Raw genomic sequence first — 13,998 nt, 5'->3', positions numbered from 1 at the left:
AACCACTCGAGCGTGTCAAACCTTGCTCTTGAGTTACCACAATTTACAACTCTTTTGAGAAGTCTATAAATGTTTACAGATATCATCTCTAAAAAAAAAAAACAACTAAACAAGTGTTCTGTTTGGTTTTTTGCCCCCAAATCCAGATTACATTATCACCAGTAAAATACATGTATCATCATACAGTTAAAAGAACTGAAATCTGAAAATTCAAAAGTGAAAAGCACTGGCTTACTGAACTTAGAAAACTTCTACAGACAAAAGATACAAATTACACTTCCAAGTGATGGTGTCCCATCAGAGTGGGAACTGACACTCCACAGTGTCAATTTACTCCACAGAAGAAGAAAAGAACACTTATGCAAGTTAGTGACACTTGCATTCAAGATACAAGCAAGGACAGGATAGCTTAAACTAAAGGGATGCCTCAAATTCCATGAGAAAGAGCAGGACAGAATTCCAGGAGAAGGATCCATAGCAAAAAGGTAGGAAGTTATTTCTTCATCTGCAACTTGTTCCTTTTTAAGACTGACACTGTATTTAATGAAATAAAAAAATAATTTAAAAAATCAAGCATTTTCCTTTCATTTGCCCTGATTTTCCATCCTTGTGTCTGTAGGTCGATGATGACACAGACATGAGGGCTTTTATTAGATTACCAGCTTTCAATCATGAAAAAAAGCTGCTCTGAAACAACAGAGTTAAATTTGTTCAAATAAATATAAAGCAGGACAACATCTTCAACCATGGGAAAGTAAGACAGCTATCAAGTCCCACTGGAAGTGACCATCAGCAACAGATAACACAATACTGAAGTACTAAACAAGCAGCATAAATTTAAAACTTTTCTAGTTGAGTGATTCCTCAGAAAATGCTAATGACTTCAGGAAACAATACATTCAGGTCACCAACATCTCACAGAAACTTTCAAAATACCCACGCTGAAGAACAAGTTGGGTAACTTAAACCTACAACTCACTATGCTGATGCAGGCTTGTGTTTTTATGTTAATGCTACAAACTGGCTTTACCCAAAACTTCAGAGCAGATAATTCAATGGCACAAATTATTTTCATCACAGTCAAATCATGGTACCTGAAGGAAGAAGTATTCTTGAAGTAGCTTGTGCCTCCTCAACAGCAAAAAAGACCAAAAAGTTCATAGCAAAACAACCTCAAAACTACAATTATTTGGCCCAAAGGCCTATTCACTGAAAAATCACTGCAAGCGCTTTATTTACAAAAGCACACATAGCTTTTTCAAGGGTGAGGAAGAAATAAGCCTTTGAATATGTTAATATTAACTGTTAGACTGGAATGCAACTGAGGAGTTTTAGAACAGTATTTCATAATATTATATCCTTTGAGAGACCTGCATGGAAACTCACTCACAGATGGATCAAGTTATCAGTGCAACAGAAAATTCTACTCCACAGGGGTGAAATAACTTCAACACTTCTGACCAAAGGTAGATTTTACGGTCTGTTTTTCTTTTAGTTGGAAAATTTTAGTTAATTACATTGCTTACATTGCTCAAATACAAGACTTCTTCAGAGCCTCAACAAAATACAGCAGAAGCCTGTAAACTTTTAAGAAAAAAATACTGCTATCAACCTTTACTTTAATATGAATACTATGGATTTTCTTCCCTTCTTCTCTCACATTACTATCCACAACCTCTCATTTTGCCTACATTTTCTCCATATATATTATATAAATACACACATACACTCATGCTTATCTACACATAAAAATAATATACAATTGTAGCTAATTAAAGTTCAGTATTATTGGGTTCTTAATTTCATTTAGTCTGGCAGCTTCAAAAATCTTGCCAACATACACTGTTTTGCTGGTCTGTGAATACTTGAAAAAGGAAACTAGAATTTCTAGGGGCAGGCAGCCATGAGACTTCGCTGAACGTGCAGCATACACAGTACTCCAAAAGACCAGCTAGCAGTCGTGTGAAATAGCCTCTGCATCAAAACAAAAAGTACCCAATGTGTTTCTAGGGGTTTTTTAAAATAAATTGGATTTGTTCTACTTATCGACGGGGAAATAGTTCAAAAGTTAAACACTTGAGGGATTAAAAAGCCAGCAGTTCTCTCTGGAGATGTGGGAAATTGCTTCTGAATATTATTTATGGGAATAATCCTAACTATTCAAAGTGGCATCATTTGCTACTATGTAAACTTAAAGGAAACACTGAAAGATAATTCATGTGAAGACAGTAAGGAGTCAATTTCTTCTTACTACTCTTAGGCATTAAAACAAACACCCAGGAGATAATCAACTTCATTTTAATGTGCCAGCAGAAACTGATTTAACCTTTACTTTTTGCCAGGTTACAACATTGCATCAAACCAATACAGCTGATTATAGTTTTCGTTAACATCCCTTTCCATTCAGGTATATCCAAGCATAAATTAAACCAAGGCAGCAACACAGAGTTTGACATTGCAGGAAAGGCCTGTGAAAGGGATGACCGAGCTGGTGACTCAGCAGGACTTTCCCTGCCTCCTCCCCTGCAAGGGAGGGCAGGAAATTTCAAAAGAATGTGTTCATACCAAACACAGCTATGAGTTATGATTTAAAGCAAAGTCACATGCCCACAGATAGTAAGGCCAGCAGAATAAACCTGGCAGTGAACTGGTAACGCACACAAAATTAGTTCCTTCTCCACCAGAACGGCAACCCAGAATCCTTCAACACTGTTTGTGCCCATTGTTGAGCTCTCCCATTTAGTCGGGCATGGAGGCTATACCATACCTGTTTGTCACTTAAATACTCCTGTGTTTGACTATAAATAATGCAGATTGCATTTGTGGAACATGATTAATGAACATGACTCGAAACTTCAGCCCACACAGTAGCTGTGGGTAAATAAGTTGTGTGTAACAACACACCCAGGACAGCCTATTCTTGGCAAAGAAAACTCCTACACTTCCTCTATCACCAATAAAATGCTCTGAAAATAACAATATGTAAGAACAACTGCATAGCATTAGGCCTCCAAAGGCCTATCTAACCTGATATCACCTCTGATAAAGTGTGTGGAAGAGGACAAGAACCAGACATGCATACAGGAGATGCAACCCAGTAACAAATTCTCAGTCACTTATGTATGGCACAGATCTGCTGAGCCAAATGTGGTGCTTTTACGTTTATCAAACCATGATGCATTTTTCTGTGAAACATCTCAGAGATCAGCATCTTAATGTGCAGTTCTGAACTCACCACTTGACAACTTGCTGAATACCTAAAAAGAATTCAAGGAGACAAAAACAGGTGACAAACAACCCTTACTTCACATTCATCCTCTTCATGTACCTGTATCGCCAACAATTTAGAGGCTTTCACCATCTCTCCCCTTCCTTCCCCCACTAAAACACCCCCCAGCCCCCTCCCCACCATGCTTTTTTAAGTACTGCTGTATTTTCTGAGGCCTGAGGATGGGACACAGAACTTCACAGCACTTGCCTCACCAGCATACCATACATACAGGTAATAATCTTTGTTTTGTTCTCTACTACTTTCATTACAATTCCTACTGATTTATTTCTTTAACTGTTATAGCTCATTTTCAGACAGCCATCTGACACCAAGACCTGCTCCTAAGAAGATGTTTTTGCCTGCCATTTCACTGCTCAAGCACCATAAAATAATTTAGGTTGGAAATGACCTTTAAGATCATCAAGTCCGACTGCAAACCCAGCACTGTCAGGTCCACCAATAAAGCATGTCCACATGTCCCTAGGCACCACATCTATACATCTGTTAAATACCTTCACAGATGGCAACTTTATACCTTGCCTGTTTCAATGCTTGATAACCCTTCCTGTGATGAAAATTTTCCTAATATCCAATCTAAATCTCCTCTGGCCATGTCTTGACTCACACAACTTAATAGATAAGCAGTTGACTTTCCTATTATATTTCTGATTATTTTATTTCATTCTTAATAGGTTCTTCATCACATCTGCATTTGGTACTCTGCTTTGGGTATATCAACAGCAGCAGCAAATTTTGCCATCTGACTTTTCACTCTTCTCCAGATCATTTATGAGCATATTGGAGAACACAAGCTCACAAACCCAACACAGTTGCCTTGCTGTGAAGACAAGCCACTCCTGATCCCTGATTTGCCCCTTGGTGGATTGCTCTGCCACAGCAGAACCAGCCTTTTCACCCCATGGCCATCAGGCTCTTCCAAAAACCTTTGGTGAAACATGTTTCAAAGGAGTGCCTGACAAACCAAGCACACAGACTGAACATCCCAACACTGCAGTGGTTCTTATGGATCTATCAAACTCCACTGAAGCCAGCAACTCACTGCTAACATGGTCCTAATAACCATGTCTAGTTTTCAGCTATTAATCAAAACCAGATGAATTGCCAATCACCAGCTTCATCTCAAAGCCAAAATAATTTGCAGTTTTCCACACAGAAAAAGAAATAACAAGCCTTGGAATCAACACAGAACTTAAAAGTAAAAAACTTCACTTTCCTTCCAACATATCTAACAACAAAACAGTAATTTGGTTAACCACAAGTATTACAGCGTTCCCATGATAAGGCTAGCTTCAAATCACTGAAAAATAATTACTAAGATGACTTCTGTTGATTTTAAAGTACATAGTGATTTCCATTTTCACTGACTATATTAATTTTGTTGATTCATTTTATACAAATAAAAACAAACCAATCATTTAAATAACTGCACTTCAGTGAACACTTTTCTGCCTACTGACATGAAAGGAAAATCAAGACACAGGAGAGCTACCAACTCTGTATTCAGGCTTAAGAGCAGGGGTTTAGCACATCTGCATTTTTTTCCCCAGGGGGTGGGGAGGGGTTAAGTTTTCGTTGATTTGAACAATACTCATTTCATCCAAACAGTTTTCAAGGGGGAAACGCCTGCCTGTTAAGAGTTTCATTACTACAGTCAAGGCTCAAACTAATTACTTAATGGGAAGGTACTTAAACACTACCTTTTACCAGATAAAAACTTAACAGAAAGAAGCTAATAGAGAAGTTACTTGGCTTGCTACAACTGTCTGAATTACTGATTTTAATCAAATAACTGGAGTTATCATGTGGTTTTCCTCTAATTATTTAGTTTCAGCACTTACCTTTCTTCAAGCTATTCATCTGCAGTTCAGCTCTCTGTAATAGGTTGCTCAGCTTATTTAAGGGTTGAGCTGTCTGTGTTTAACCTCTTCACCGATTAAAGTGAAAAAGATGCCCCAAGAACATTTAACAAGCTTGTACATTTTTCAAATCAACTTTCTTCTCCCAAACCACCTTTTAATGCCAAAAATAGGCTTACTGCATGGTCAGATGAAAACGAGGAATTAATGCTGGTGAAGAACACCACTGCTTTTAGGGTACAGTCCACCTCAAGTATTTCCTCCCACATTCCCACCATAACGGGTGGGAATGATCCTAGTTATGAAAGATTATGTTATGAAAGATCCTAGTGACACTGGTTTTTGTTCCCTTGCTGTCTTAAAAGTCTTATGTTATTTCTACAATTTTCTTTCAAGTTTTTTTTACTAGATGCTTCAACTCTCATCTTCAGAGTAAAAAACATGTCTTTATACTTCTTTTTCTCATTCCTACCCTGTCTGATGTATCCCTGTACTGATTTCTCTGTGCTGTCATTACCTCCTTCCCAAATACTCGCTCATTCTTTTCATTTTTTCCCTATAGTCTTGAGCTCTCTCCTTTTCATCCTGCTTACCCACACAGTTGGTAACAGGAGGCATTGGCAAGAGCTGCTGTCTCAGACAGGAACACAAAACTCCACGTGCATGCAAGTACTGTAATTTAAGTTCTCCAAGCAAAGTCTGTGTGTGGAAATGCAGAGAAAGGAAGGGCCAACACAGGCATCTAAAATTTCAAACCAACTTTGAGGTAGGCAGGGAAGAGAAAGATGGTCTTGAAGATATACTTTGACTCTTCAAGAGAGCCTCCTCCTCCCTCAAGAGAAAGACTGCACTTTTCCCCTTGCCCAGCTTAGTCCCCCCCCTCCTCCTCTCTTCCACAGGGAATGTGGAAGCCTGTCCCAGCTGCTGAGCTGCTCCATCTACCACTCCTTGTCAGCTGCCTCTCCGCAGAGCATACATCTGACTCCCAGAGCCAGTTCACGCTGTGCGGAGCAGCAAACAGGAGCAGCCGGCAGGCAGCAGTGGAGGGGACAGCTGAGCAGCTGCTTTGCGCACTGGCCCAGGACACTGCCCAGGACAGCTGTTTTTATGATTTATTAAGCGTATTGTAGCGTCATGTCATTACGACTGCATTCCAACAATTGTCTCCAAATATTTATGGGCAGAGCTAGTTGGCATTAATTACTGACTGATCAGAAAAAAACAAAAAATTAGTAAATCTTTGATATCTTGACCACTAATTCATCTGGTATCAAAACCTCCTGAATTCTGATTGACCGAGTCAAACAACAGCAAATGTGAAGATTCCAAAAAGTACTTTTTCAGCTGAAGCTTAACATACTAGCACGTAGTCAAACCTGTTAAGCTACAGAGGATCAAGATATTTTACCATTTTTAGTTTCTAATTGAAAAATGACATGGAAGCAATACATGGCCATAGAAACCTAGCAGATCAAAACCTCAGTAAAATAAAACTTGCATTCTATTTAACATTTCACTTGAGCCTCAGAAGATTTAATTTCAGACTGATTCACATTGTATAAACTGTTTCCCTATCACTTCACAGCTTCATTACTTAGTGCTAAAGAAGTTCACACCAGAAATTTTTTTCACGTGTAACAATTTAAGCTTTAATTTAAAACCACAGAACATTCTCTTAGGATTTAAAAAAAAGATCTTGGTTTGGCCAAAACAAACACATTATTACATACACTTCTTCTTCCAAGTTGAAAATACAAAAATTGAATAATTAAATGACAATTCTCACATGTGTTTTCCATCTTCTCCCCAAAGGAACCAACAAGAAAAAAAAATAGTATGTATTCTGCTTGTCCTGTTGTTCTATCACATTTTGATCTATCCATAATGTTATCCTATAAAAATTACTGTAAGAATGTTAGAAAGATACCTGAACCTCATTTTACCTTCAGTCTCTGTACACTAAAAAGCCACATAACCAATGACAAACAAGAGAGTTGAACAGGGGCAACAGTTTTGAACAGTTCTTGTGTATCCTGAAAGGCATTTACAGTCACTTAAAACATTTTCTACTAATTGGAAGTAGCTTACCTGAAGGACAGGCACTTTTTGTGGTGTGTTTTGTGGTGACTGGTGAAGCTGTGCCCAAGGCTGATGATGAGGATGTGGGGGTGGTGAAGACTGGTGATGTATCCCTGGATGAGGCTGCATGGGAGGACAGGTTGGCATTTGCTGTTGAAAAGACTGCTGTTGACTAGGAAGCTGCTGGCCAGATATTAGTCGCTCTTGTATTGCTTGGGGATCTGCAAGGCCAACACCTGGACAACCATTTGGTCTCATGTGCCCACCCATCTCCCGTGGTGTTGAAGACATACCCATAAATGGACGATTCTGTTGCATGTTTCTGGGGCCCATATTCCTTTGTCCAATTCCCATGGCACCAGGGGGCTGGTGTGACGGCTGAGGATGGGGTATATTTGGGTAACTGCCAACTTCCATTGGTATTCCAGCACTACCAGGTCTAACCTGTGGAGGAGGTGTACCTGCTGGATTACTCATTGCTTTCATAGGTGACATGGGAGGTGGAGAGGCATAAGTTCCCTGAGGCTGTGAAGGGTGCATAGTTTGCGTGTTCATTTGGTTAAGTGAGCCACTAGGGTGGATGGGCTGCTGGTGCATTAGTCCTTGACCACTGTTTGATGGAAATCCGACAGCATTTGGGTATCTTGGTACAGATTGATTCATTGGAGTGTTATTTGTAAGGCCTAAATTCTGATTCATCCCTGTATTATTAACTAATCCCTGATTAAGGTTACTGTAAGGATATCGAGAATACTGCCCTGAGTTGTTTATAGTAGGTGAGGGTACCGTCTGGCTCCGAGAACTAAAATTAAGTGTTTGCGGCCTAACAGCACCCTGCTGGGGAGGATTAGGGGAGAATCTGGGACTGTGGGCTACTGATTCCCCATGGAGAGCAGTAGGGGGATGGTGGTGAAATTGCTGGACTGAGTGTCGCAAAGAAGGTGCCATACTGGGATTCTGCTGGGGCACATGAGACAAGTGGCCAGGTCCTGAGGTGGCAATGAAAGGGTTTCCCTGATTGAGGCCTTCTTGGCCTTGAGAAAACTGGTTCATCCTCTGCTGCTGCGGCTGACCGTGCTGCTGCATTGAAAAATCACCACGAGCCATGTAGTTTCCCATCTGCTGCATGTGCTGAGGATGGCCCTGCCCAGGGGGTCCGGAGGGTGCCTGTGGCGGCTGTGTCGGTTGCGGCTGCTGCTGCTGCTGTTGCTGCTGGTATGGTGCTCTTATCTGGTCTGGCACTTGAACTGCCCGTGGTCCCCACATGGAGCCACTGTCTACGAAGGGTTGGCCATGTCTTTCGTTCTGCATGCCGGGATAGACTCCCATCTGACCACCAGCACCACTGCTGTGAGGAACCTGAGGAACTGGAGGGTTGTGATACTGCGAATGAGGAGATGCTATACCATTCCCAGGGGCATTGCTTATCATCCTGTTCGGCTGATCCATCAGGTGCATTTTCTGCTGTTCGTATTGATTATAGTGATCAAAATGGGTCAACTTGGCTTGGTTTTGATTTGCAGGAGGATGATGAAGAGATGACTGTAAAGCGGGAAATCCTTGATCCATGGGCATTTGCTGACCCATAGGATTCACTGTATTTTCAGGATATCCACATTCTCCAAGACCTTCCAACCCTTCACTGAAAATATTCCCATCTTCTCCAAACAGACTCATCATTCCTGGATCTGCCATCTTTTTTCAGCACGCAGCTCCTTGGAGCTACAACCAGAATGTTAGTCTGTGCTTCACCTCGGTGAGGTGTTTTGTCCTCAAAGCCTTTAATCCTCAACTAATCTCCTTCATGTCATTCCATATTTCCTTAATTCTTTTGGACCACGCAGTGTCAGGCAAAGTCTGGTTACTGCTCCTAGAAAAATCAGGAGAAGGGGGAGAAAGAGAAGAAGATATTAAAATAAATAGCATCAGGCAACATAAAGAAAACGTACTTGACTGTTTTTTAAATGCTAGCTACTTTCAGCCCCCTGAAATACATCTTAAAAATCTATTTCACATTACGAAGGATTCATTAGCTTTATCCAAAGCTTTATTATGATAGAGAGTTAGGAAGCAAGCAAAACACTAGTCTTAACTTTAAATTAATCCATTCACTACACTTCCTAGTGCTCCTTTCTTGGGTGGAACAGAACAAAAGAACACAACACGCAGCAGCAGCAGCTGCCACAGCAGGTAGGCAGATGTATGAATATAGCTGAGCAGCCCATCTGCTGAACTAAAGCCCTGAAAACGCTCTAGTTACCAACAGCATGTCCTTAACCTTATTCCCCTGAGCTGTGTAATCAGATGAGCAAGCAGAAGCACCAGGTCCTAGGATGAACTAAAGTTAGTTATACACAAAACATTTTTCAAATGCATACAGAGATGACCCACTAAACACAGACCAAACTCCAAGACTTAGCCTTTAGGAAGGGTTTTTTGTTTTAACACACAGTTTTTCCTAATTTAATGAATCTGTACACTGAAAGACACAATGCTTCTTCCCCTTTCAGCAAAACTAGATGTTCAATTTGTGTAAGAAAATAAAATTTAAAAGCTTCATCATATGATAGGGTGGATTTCTCAATCCTTATCCTAATTTCCTTTATGATGGTAACACAGAATAGTATCAATGCAGTTCATTACTCATCTTCAGGTTATCGTGCTGCTACTGCAACTACAGCACTTTGGAAGACCACACTGAAGTCCTGATGTCTCCAGAACTTGAATACTCACTCAAGAGAATTAGTAATGGCAAAAGGACTTAACAAAAAGCTAACTTAACAAGGTACACATTTGGACTTGTGGAAGAAAAAGCAAAAAGCAACAACACAGTAACAGAACAGATTCAGAAAAAAATCTCATTCAGGTTTTCCACAGGGAAGATTGACCTATTCTGAAATGTGTCCCATATCCTTTTCCCACAAGAACTCCAAAGATTTGTTTGGATGCATTTTTATGGACAAAGGTAGTTTAATGCTATCTTTTTCTTCTAAAAAATTAAAATTTTAAACACCGTGTCTTGCATGCAAAATAAAATTTAAGACAATAGTCAAGGGAGCCCATACACTTAGCAAGTACAACTATTTTTGTATCTTGGTTGTAATTCAGTGGCGACTCTGCTTGCAGATACCAACTGCCCTTAACCAGCAACCAAAGTAAAGAAGATTTACAAGTTTATGCTTTCACATCTTGCATTCTTTTGTGGTAGAGAGATGCTTTCAGTCACTTTGGACACAAAATGCCAGGCCAGACTGTTTGACTGTTTGATTTGTCCCAGACAAGTTTTAGGGAGAAAATATCAGCACATTTATTACCCTTCTTGTAGCCACTGTCAAGAGGACCTTCTACAGCATGAAGCAGAGGGCAAGAGGAAAGGCACAAGCATTTATCACTCCTCTTAAAATAGCATTTGAATGTCACCTTTAAAACCACACACTTAAATCTCTTTAGTGCTCGGCTGGGATATTAACACTTCCTAAATCACTTGGAGGTAAACTCCTATGAGCCATCTTCATATCTCTAATATCTATTTGGTTTTATTTCATTTCAATTATTAGGCAGAAGCGTGCAATCAGCTAAAATATTACAGATAATATTTACCACCTCATTCAATTTATTAGAGCACACCATAAGGAAGTTTCAACAAGGTGAGAAAGAACCCCTTTCACCAAAAAGAAGCTTTTGCAAATTAGACTGCTCCAGAGCAGACCACTGTCATGGTGAAGATCCCTGACTGCTCAAGGACGTCTGGCACTGTGACTACTGATGCTCATTGCCATCAGGAGCTGTTAAAGCTGGACTTCAGTGTGCACTGAGAGTCTCTAACAGAACAGTCTCTTTGCCTGGAAATGCTAAAAAGCAGAGCACACAGATACTGTTACCTTCCAACCACTGATGTAATCTGGGCAATATCAAACTGGAGCCAAGTAGATCTCACCCATCCACTAGAAACAGCCACACAATTATGAACATGTAAGAATTTCCACTCATTTTATTATAAAAATCATGCCTGTTAACCATATTTTAAGACAAGCAGGCTCTACTCTCCTGAAGCACTAATGAAACTTTATAACAAGCTAATAGAGCATCTCCAGAAACAAGGTTACAAGCATCAAGCAAGTATTTGAATCTGCTTTGTTTACTGTTTTTCAGCTGACAAGCGTCCAATAAAATTCAGGCCAGTCAGCCACTGGGAACAGTCAACATCAGCTCACAGTAGCTTGGCTCTGCTACTATACCCAGATAACCAAATTAAAATAGGGTAAGGGGTTTGTTTTATTAAAAACACATTGTTTTTGTTCAGCTCACACTATTCTAATTTGCAGGTTTGGGCTAAGTACTGTCCCTCACAACACAGGAGATGTGCTGGGGAACCTAGCACTCGCCCGGCTTCCTGAGCACACACTCTTTCAAAAGAAAAGTAACCTTTAAGTTTATTATGCAGTTTGTAAACAAACAAATCCATCATCTAAATTAAGAGCAAAAATGCTGTTTGCCATTATGTGATTTTAGATCTGCATTTTTATCTGAGGTATGAATCAACATCATGTTTGAGCTCTGGATGCTAAAGTTACTACATCTGAAACACAGCGTAAGGCCACGGTAAAGAAGTCTCGAATTTTCGGGGTATTTCTTCAGATTTAAGTCCAGCTTCAGATTTAATGACCACAGCCCTTAACAGTCAGTTGTGCTCTCACCAAACTTTATTCTACTGTCCCCAATAAAAGTCACACCTCTGATGTGATATATGACTAACAGCAGCTGTTGAAGCATGAAAGACAGTAGCAGCTACAGCCTGATCAAAATAAATTAACCCATGTTTTGATAAGGAAATAGTCAATACTGGAATTACCTACTAACCTCTCAACCTTCTAACAGGGTAGATGTCTAGGTAGTTAAGCAAGTCACAAGAGTCACAGCCTTATTTTAAGTTGCAACTATGTCTGCTTTCAAAACAAAAGAAAGCCAACACACAAATGAAAGTAGAACTTGCATCAAGCAATAATTCTAGTTAAAATACTCATTCAGCATCACTGTTCACTTCATTATAAAGGCAGACATACTAACAGCAAGACTAACTGTGATAAACTCAGCTTACAGTAATTTTTTTTTAATAGTTTAAAATAAGGGATGGCACATCTTCTCTACATTCCTGCAACTTAAAATCAACATACATAGAAGCAGTGACTGTTGGGTACAAAGTGAAGAGTATCTGAACCCTTAGAAAGGTGGATAGCTGAAACAAAGTATAAATGTATGAAAGACAGTGAATTTTTTTTATTACTGTCTTAAACTATACAGATTCTGCTATAAAATTCTATCACTTTTCTGTTCCTGAACATGAAAGATGGCTCCAAGAAGACTGACCTAAAAAGTCAATGAATATATTTCGTTAAGGCTGCCTAGACAGCATGTTTCTGTTCAAAGCAGTGGTGCGAGCCCAACCACCAGGACACAGTCAATTGCTTAACAACCCTGTTGTCTGAACAGACAAAGCTTACATTTACTCCAGTTTGCAACATTCCAGTCTTAAACAGCTAAATCTCAAATTTAAGTAGTAGTTAACCATTATCCAGCTTAATATTCCAAAGCTGCATGCACTCGGTTGTCTTCAGCAGCTTCCCACTTTTATAAGTTGAACTAAACTGCCTGCTGCATACACATAACTTATCTAGGGCTGCAGACACTAAAAACCTGAACTTCATTAGTTTTGCTCCCAAAGCAGCAGATCCAGGCAGTCAAGACCAGGAAGCAGCAAGGGCAGCACACAGATGCCCATGCCCTCCACACCATCCTCACATTCAGCTGTTCAAAAGAACCTTTTGTAAATCAACAGGTTCCTTCAGCTATCAACCCTCCTATAGAAGAAAGTCAGCAGCATTTGGCCATGCAGCAAATAAACTGAATAAACAGAAGGTGAGAAGGCAACTAATACTAACTGCTCCAAGCTCAAAATGACTTGTGTCATGCAGAGTTATATTTTTACAGCTATTAGTTGATACCTCTGACAAAACTCTGAAGTGCTTGACAGACACAAACAAACCAGCTACTCACATAATGGAAGTATGCCCTTACATACAATGCAATAAACACCACAAATACTGTGCTATTTTGAAGAACTAGGCTAAAAAGACCTCTCGTGCTAAAAACAACACCATGCCAAAGGTCATTTTGAGACCGGAGCCTCAAATGTAGGATTAAACATTAGGCTACTAAATCTGCATTTAAACATTGCACATTTAAACTGCTTTTCAAAACTGCTAAGCTCCTGCTGGCTGTTAGGGGTAGTAATTTAAGCATTTGCCGCATGGAAGGATATGACATAGATGACAGCAATGAAAGTCACATTCTTATTTTACTCACAAAGTTGAAGGAAAACATTCACCAAAAACTTCATAAACACATAAACTTCATAAACACATGTAACACCATGACAACATAGAAAAAGTCACGACAAGACATTCAAATTGAGCAAGATGGCTGGTGAGGCTTCTACATTTCACCTCATTCACCGACTGAGCACACAGCATTGCTGATGCCAGGACAGTTATGCAAGTGCCTGACCATGTCTGTGGGAAGCATGCCTCATCTCCTATGTGCTTAATGCTTACTTTTCATTGCTGTCACAGATGCCATGCATGGTGTGTTCCTCCTGCATATAGATTAGCCAAAATATAAGACCAGACCTGTAAAGTGATTGCAACATCATTTCTGACTGCAGCTTCCAAAGAAACTATGTTTCCTGAATGCCTGAAGACCATTTTTTTCTTT

The 13,998-nt window shown here is 39.8% G+C and overlaps 1 protein-coding gene across 1 annotated transcript in view; it reads right to left on the bottom strand.

Moving 5' to 3' along the window:
- CHD7 (chromodomain helicase DNA binding protein 7) overlaps positions 1–9,121 on the bottom strand; it is an 89,606-nt gene extending 80,485 nt beyond the window's left edge. The window contains exon 1 of the mRNA XM_053978006.1: positions 7,237–9,121. Coding sequence (XP_053833981.1) covers positions 7,237–8,922 — 1,686 coding nt within the window. The 5' untranslated portion in view covers positions 8,923–9,121. The remainder of the gene's footprint in view (positions 1–7,236) is intronic.
- Between the last annotated feature and the right edge of the window lie 4,877 nt (positions 9,122–13,998).

The sequence above is a fragment of the Vidua macroura genome, chromosome 1, assembly GCF_024509145.1.
Source record: "Vidua macroura isolate BioBank_ID:100142 chromosome 1, ASM2450914v1, whole genome shotgun sequence".
Taxonomy (NCBI): domain Eukaryota; kingdom Metazoa; phylum Chordata; class Aves; order Passeriformes; family Viduidae; genus Vidua; species Vidua macroura.
This window is presented reverse-complemented; position numbering and strand designations above follow the sequence as displayed.